Raw genomic sequence first — 8516 nt, forward strand, 5'->3', positions numbered from 1 at the left:
ATGATGATGTCGGAATTATTTGATGCGATCCACTAATCAGAGAAATAACCACTGTTAATCAACTTAATAAATAAATTAAATTAGATTAGACTATATACAAATAGACAATGGTTTTATCACACAAATAACCATTTTTAACCAACTTTATAAATAAGTTAAATTACATCATATATGAATGGGCATGAATTGATGTAATATTTGATTTTTTTAATAATATGATATTTCTAATTTAAAAAAAAATCTTTAAATTTTATAATTTTTATATAAAATATATTAAATTAATAAATTTATAGAGATTAAGCATATAATGGATTGGATATTACCATGTCATTTTGACACAATTAAACAAATAAGTTAAATATGTGGGATAAATTAAGCAATCAAATTGAAATATAATCCTTCATTACATTTGATTATAAAATTCATATTATTTTCAAACTTAAATCAAATGAGAAAATTGTATTTACATAAATGAGATTTATGATGTCTCATATTAAATATGAGATAAAGTTACTGATATTATATAAATTTAAAATGAATAATATTTATACGATTAGGTCTCGATCCTGATATGGGGGTTTGTTTGATGCAGTATTTATCTATTGGTCTTATAATCTTATTAGACATTATAAAGATATTGTATTTGTATAAAAGATATTTGTAATATTTTTCAAAGTTCATAGAGGCGTTGTAAAAACCTTTTTCATTATCAAAATTGTCAACCCTATTTTAATGATGTAACCTTAATCACAAGCGGCATTCAAATTTTCTAGAAAAAGAAAAAATAAATTAATTAGTCAAGTACACTAACCTCCCATCAATTTCCCTTTTTTATGGAAAATTACATAGACATCTCTATTGGTTTGTTAAGATACCCAAAAAAGTACACTAATCAGTCAAGTAACAGAGCACCCTAATAGGTTGATTTAATTACTTGATATCATAGCCTTTTATTTAATGCCAGGAATGCCCTCATGTAAAAATTCTTTGGTTCCTCTGATGTTGCAAAGCAAAAACCCTAAAGCTTTGTTTGATAATTGTTTTTAAAATAGTTTTGTATTATTAAAATTAGAAAAAATGGTATTTTTAGAGAAAATCTTTTAGTTAAGTTCAGTCATTTTCAATTGTCTTATGAAGAATTTTTTTTTAAATATTATATAAATATGAAAAATGATTAAAAATTAAACATTACACATTACACATGAAATATATTTTTAAAAACATAAAAATCAACTATAAACATTTTAGCACTTAATCGATATTTGCTGAATAAGCCAAGCATGGTGGAAAGAATAATATTACTTATTTAATATATTTATCCCAATGAATATAAAGTAGTAAATTGATAAAAGAGAAACAAGAAAGAAAATATATGAAATATTAAAAATAATTCTAAAGTACTTTTAGGGTAAAGACTTTTCTATTCTACTTTTTAATATTAAATCTTCTTCATAATTAAATATTTTTAGAGAATTAGGAGTATTTGATAAAACTTAATATTTATTATTTAATGATTTCAAGTTAACTTCAAATTAAATCATACTTAAATTTTTAACTTAAAATTTGTTAATTATTTTTACTTTGAATGGGTATTTGATAAATCAACATAATAATTTAAAGTGACTTAATAATTTAATTTAAATCATTAAATAAATTAAGTATGTTTAGTAAAATAACTTAATATTATAACTTAAAGTAAAAATTTACTTCAAATAATACATTAAAACAATTAATTTATTCTTAAATCCATATTTTTATTTTACCATTTTATTCTCATTTGCTCTAATTGCTTCCACAATCTCTTTTATTACTCTATAACTTTCATTATTACTCAACTTCATATGTACTAATTATAATTTATAAGGATAAATATGTTAAATTTGATGATTTAAAATAAATTTTAAGTTAATTTTATTAAATAACTTTAATACTTAAAGTAGAAATTAAGTAATAAGTTTTAACTTAACAACTTAAGTATAATTAAATTTGAAGTTAACTTAAGTTATTATGTAATAAGCATTAAGTTTTACTAAACATCCCCTAAGTATTAAGATTGTTTGATAAAATTAACTTAAAACATATTTTGAATTATCATGACATTCCTATCTTTATAAATTATAATTAGGGAAATGAGGTTGAATAATAGTGGAGGTTGTGAAGTAACAAAGGAGATTATTGAGGTAATTAGGGCAAATGAGGATAAAAATGTAAACTGAAGATGCAGACTTAAAAATAAATTAATTATTTTTACTTAATATTTAAAGTTGTTTTTAATTTTAAGTCATACCATTAAATTATTTGATCAAATATACTTAATTTACTTAACAACTTAAATTAAATTATTAAGTGACTTAATTTATTAAGTTGGTTTACCAAATAGTTACTTTATCATTAATTATAATTAATGTATTACTAAATTTAATAGTGTTTTGAAACAAAACTTTTTTTATATATATATATATAATAAAATTTAAGTACTTTTAAAATATAGTTTCAAAGTATTAAACATATTTATAATAAAATTTTACTTTCAAAGAATTTATCTCTTATATCTAAATTGTAAAAAAAAAAAAAGTAAATTACAAATATCTTAAGATTGTGTCATATTAGGTTGATTACCTAGAAATACCTATTTTAAAATACATGATAAATTATAAAAGTATATGAATATGTTTGGAAGTGATTCTAGTTAAAAGTTTTTATCTTTCACACTTTGGTTGGTAGTACTTCTGTTAAATTCGCTTATAAATAGAATTATTTAGTATTTGAATATAAATTAAAAAAATTGCTTTGATAACATTTTTGAGAATGTATTATATAATTAAAAGATAATTTTTGGAAAAATCACATTCCAAGTGATTGTGTAACAATTACTTCAAATGATTTTCAACATTTTTAAAAGTGATTTAAAAAAATTTGTAAAAGATTTAGAGTCTATTTGGTCATATGATTTAAAAACAATTTTCTATTTTTAAAAACAAAAAACTATTTCTAAAATTTTTTAACATTGTTTGGTTGTTATATTTTAAAAATAAAGTGAAATAGAGAATAATTTTTAAAGAACAAGTAAGGGTTGCTTTTACTAGTTTTTAAAAATAACAGAAAAATATAGATCCGTTTGACCATGTTTTTTGAAACTTGTTTTTAAAAATTGTTTTAAATTTTTGAAAATTGTATCATGGATGGTATCATGGATGGTTTTTAAAAATTGTTTTTTAAAAACAAGTTTAAGAAAACATGATTAAATAGGTCCTTAGAACCTATTTGCTCGTATAATTTAAAAACAAATTTCTATTTTTAAAAATTAAAAGTTTCTTTTAAAAATTTATAATTTTATTTGACCATTATTATCCAAAAACAATTTTTAAAAACAAAGTGAAAAGGAAAACAATTTTTAAAGAATACATATGAGTTGTTTTCACTAGTTTATAAAAATAAAATAAAAACATGAACCCGTTGACCATGTTTTCTAAACTTGTTTTTAAAAATTAATTTTAAATTAAATGAAAAAAGAAAGTTTTTAAAAGCAAGTTTAAGAAAACATTTAGAAAGAGGGTCCTTCATTTTTATAATAAAAACCTTTCAAACATTTGAAAGTGTTGCTTTTTACCTCATTTCAAATTGTATTCGTCTGTCAAGGCAACCCAATCCTAATCGGTTATATAATCCCAGAAAGGGTATGTTTTCCATTTTTTGACCTGTATGGAGGAAGAGATTAAAACTAAGGCAGTCTTGGATCCAAGCTAACTCAATCGACCATAACATAGGAGAAAAATGGAATAATGTACATGCATGAAATGAGGATTCCTCCTCCATTGTTCCAGCAATTCAAACATATTTTTCCTATGTACAAGAAGAATCAATGGCTGTTATCTCTGACAAATTATCAACATTTTCAGGCATCAATCGGCCGGTTAAAAGTCTAGTCAAGAACGCAGACATCGGATTTTCCTTACGCAGCAAACCAAGCCCCACCACCCAATCCACATCACCATTTCAAAATCTTGCTTGAAGTCTTGACTTTTAAGTCGGCTAATTTCTGCTGTAGCTCAGATAAATCGATGCTCCTGCGCCATCATTCACCTGAGGGTAGACTAGAAAATGAGATGGGACTATGGTTGGAATGAAACAACAAAGATAATGAACTCCAGGAATTGGTAAACTGTACCTCAGACTCAGTACTGTGAAGCAACATTCCATTCACTTTAGTGGAGCTGCAGCTAACAATGCTCAGATCTTCACTAGTTAGAACACTGAGCACCCTCGAAAGCGGGAGCCCTTGAGTGAAGCCAGTACTAACCAGAACCTCCACTCCGGCCCAGCATGGCTCCACTGTCACACACGAGCATTCCAGGCAGCTTGTCGGGCAATCTGGGGCGACATTGTTTGAAGTATTGGACAATTTTTTTAGGCAGTCTCTCTTGTCACTCAGCTCTTGGATCTTATCCTGTAAATGCCTAATGTAATTCACTGTCTCGTATATGTGATCGGGTACTGATCGCGTTACCTGAAACCATCAACACAAATAGGTGGAAACAAAGACATGACGAAAGAAACTGCAAGGAGATAAGAAAAGAGAAAAAGTCTAACAGATACCTTCAGATATTCATTGGGGACCAGTGATCGGAGTGATGCATAAAGCACAGCCATCTCTTGCCTTCTTTGTCGTTCCACATATCTATGCATCATCTTCCTCTTCTTCTTATCACTACGGTAATCATCCCTGTCACCGACGAAGGCCGACGACTTGCGCTGCCGACTGTAATTACGCTTCCTGGGGAGATGAGCGGTATCTATACAAGTAGTGAATGTGTAAAGTGTGATTAAAGGTCGAAGCTTAACCCTAATTGATATTCATCCATGTAAATATATAGTACATCAAGCAAACCTAATTAAGGGACCGTGAGTTTAGGAAATTTCTTAAAATAATCCTAAAAAAATAAGTGAAAATAATACAAAACAACTAAAAAATATTCTCTAAAAATGCTTTGTTTGTTGTTCTTAAAAACAAAAAATAGAAAATTTTTAAATATATTTTATATATATATATATATATATATATATTTAAAAAAAAAAACCAAAAAACTATTTTAAAATACAATTCCCAAACAACCCTTAAAAATTCTTCTTAAAATTTTAAAAATATGTGAAAGTGAACATTTTTTACTTCTTTGACATTACAAATTTTAGAAGTATTTTCAAATGTATAAAGTATGTAGCTACTTTTTATACAGGAATTCTCGTATTTTATAGAAGACTTTATATTTTTAAAAACAAAAAAATATAGAAAATATATCCAATGATGCACTAAATTATCTCGGTTGAAATTATTATCTCAATTTTAACTTCACTCTATAACAAGTAAAATGTTATTTTTAATAAGGCTTTATGTTTAACTATTACTCTATTAATAAATAATAAAATATTATTAATTGATTATCTAAAAGTTTATATTTTTAGAATTAATTATAAAAATATAAGGCTTTATATTTATGTATTATATTTTAAGTGTTGTTATGGTTTATAAATTTAACTTTTGAATTAATTATTAATAATTTAGCTAGTTCAAGAGACAATTTATGGATTATTTTCGTTTTCTTATTTATATCTCTGATTTCTTATTCTTTAGGGCTGAATCCATTTCCATTGCTTCATGTTACCTTAATAAGGTGAGATTAATAGTCCTTTACAATGATTTTAGAAAGCGTTTTTAGCGAGTGTTCTTTAAAAAAATTAGATATTTAGTAAATTTAAAAAAACACTTTTAAAATTTTGAAAAATCATTTATATTATTAAAAAAATCATTTATAGTGTTTTCTAAAAAAAAAAAAAAAACATTTGATAGATGATTTATCCAAAAAATACTTTTAGATAAAATATTTCAAGTAAAAATACTATCAAATTCACTCTAAAATTATACAATCCTTTTATTAGAAAATTGAAAAATCAGTATTTCTTCATATTTTATTTCCATTTTTTTATTATCATTCAATAAGATAAGTTTAGAATGCGTTTGAAAGTATTTATATTCAAAGTGTTTTTATTAAAAATATTTTTTTCAGTGTTTTTAGGATAATTACTTATAAAATGTTTCTCTATAAAATATTATAAGTGATTTTTTAACTTTACAAATAATTTTTCAATGTTTTAAAAATGTTTTCTGAATTTTATCAAACACCTAATATTTTTTCCAAAACACTTTTTAAATTAAAAACACTTTCTATAATAATTTCTAAATAGACTCTTAGTCATTTATTTTTAAGAGCTTAAATTTTCAATTTCGGCACCTATTTGATAATAGTTTGAGGAGCAAAAAAAATTTCCCTATTTATTTTATTTTCTAATCTTCTTATATAGCTTATACAAGAAACATTATTTTCATAATTTGTATATTATTCTTTTAAAAAATCATAAACTTTAAAATAAAAATTAGCCCAAAAAAAGCAAAAAATTTGACTCTCAACTATATAAATATGGCTTTGGATAAAATTAAATATGCCCATGCAAGTTATGATTATGGTAAGAGACAATGGAGTACTACCACTTCCACTTAATAACGGAGACAAATCATCTGTACATTAGAGTCATTAGACAAGTTAACTTCTGATATATTTATGATGGGTTGTGTCACTTCTCACTTCTTAGTTGTCACATGACCATGAACAAACTGAAAGCATTGTATGAATACGGGACTGTTTGGGGATTCCTTTTTACAACAGTTTTATGTTATTCAAATAAAAAAGTAAAAAATATGTTTAAAAATTAAAAACTATTTTCTATTTTCCCGTCTTAAAAATAAAATATTTTCAAATACTATATTTTAATTATTTTTTATTATTTTCATTTGTTTTCTTATAATTATTTTAAGAGATAATTATATAAGGATGTAAAATGATTAAAAATAAAATATTACATATAAAAATTATTTTTGAAATATATTTAAATATATTTTAAAAACATTGTAAACATGTTAAAAAATTTTACGTTTCCAAACAAAATTTTATTTTATAAAAATCAAAGAATAATTTTTAAAAATTATTTTTCACAATTATTTTTTAAAACATTTACCAAACATACTTTATATATTTGGTTTATGTTTTTTCAAAACATTTTTATTTTTATATGTGAAAATAATAAAATTGATCCACTTATCCAACAAGAGCTAGGAGGTTTAGGTAGGGGGAAAAAAAAATTCAAGTAATTAACAGCACCCTTGTTATTATTTAAAAATAAGTAAATTCTAGACATTGATTATATATATAATATTTTTTAGATGATAGAAAAAAATTATTTTTATTGATGTAAATGATATATATAAAGAATCAATTCAAAACTTGTTTGAAGAAATTAGTAAAACAACAATGAAAGAATTTAAAGAAGGTAAATTGGAAAACAAATAATAGAAAGTAAATTAATTAAACCTTCAAAATTATACGGAGAAATGAAGTTAAGAAAATAAATTCAAGAAAATTTAAAAAAAAATGGCAAAGATTAAACCTTAAAATTTATTAGAGAGATAAAATTAGGATAATAAATTTATGATAAATAAATATAATTAAAATTAGTTAAAAATTAATATATTTTTAAATTATTTAATTTTTACTTTAAAGTAGTATATAAAAATAATTTACTTATTTTTAATTTTCCTTTATATATTTTTTATGCACTTTTTCATATTTTTTCACTTTTTTTTAAGGAACCAAACATAACATTTGAGTTGTAAAATTTTTCATGTTTATTCATATTCCATTTCGTTTTTTTTTTTTTTTTTGCTTTTTGATCATTTAAGAACATGTAACCAAAGAGTCGAGTATGATATAATAGAGGGGTAGATATAGAGAAAAAAAAAAGATTAATTTGTAACTAGAATTAATATTTTATTTTTATATTTTTATTTTTAATATTTTTTGAACTTTTTAAAAAAACTTAATAAGAAAGTGGGAGAAAAGAGAAAGAGATTAATTTCTAATGAGAATTAATATTTCATTTTTATATATTTAACCTTTCAAGTATTATATTTATTTTTATTTTATTAATGAGAGCAATTAACAAATAATTTACCCATTTTTAACAAAAATATATGAGAATATAAGTTACATCGAAATCATGGAAAATATAGAAAAATTATATTAGTAAAATTAAGGATTAATTTTATTCATTTTATTTACGGTTTTAACTAAATATAATTATCTTTTATTAATTTGAAATTTCTTTAAATATTTTTTTTATTTTAAATTAGAATGGAGATGAATGAAAATAACAAATGAAAAAAAGATGAAATGTATTTGATAATATTTTTAATTAATAGAAATTAAGTATATTTAGTCAGAAACTCGGGAAAAATACTTGATGAAATTTCAAATCAATAAAAACTAAAAAGCACGAGGAATGTTGGTGAATGATGAAATTAACCTTGAAAATTATAATAGAAATTCATATAAGCGTTTAATCGAAAAACCTTAAAAATGAAAAAAAGAAGGAAAAAAAAAAAAAAAAAAAAAGGGCCAGAAACAGTT

General features: G+C 22.9%; 1 protein-coding gene across 1 annotated transcript; it reads right to left on the reverse strand.

Annotated features, from left to right (window-relative positions):
- Positions 1-4032: 4032 nt before the first annotated feature.
- On the reverse strand, positions 4033-4749 carry LOC109124256 (transcription factor bHLH36). The gene is made up of 3 exons (XM_059741877.1): positions 4597-4749; positions 4169-4507; positions 4033-4083 (listed from the first exon to the last, which is right to left on the reverse strand). The coding sequence occupies exons 1-3, from the start codon at positions 4687-4689 to the stop codon at positions 4033-4035; spliced, it is 483 nt and encodes a 160-aa protein (XP_059597860.1). The 5' UTR covers positions 4690-4749.
- Positions 4750-8516: the final 3767 nt, after the last annotated feature.

The sequence above is a fragment of the Vitis vinifera genome, chromosome 2, assembly GCF_030704535.1.
Source record: "Vitis vinifera cultivar Pinot Noir 40024 chromosome 2, ASM3070453v1".
In the NCBI taxonomy this organism is placed as follows: domain Eukaryota; kingdom Viridiplantae; phylum Streptophyta; class Magnoliopsida; order Vitales; family Vitaceae; genus Vitis; species Vitis vinifera.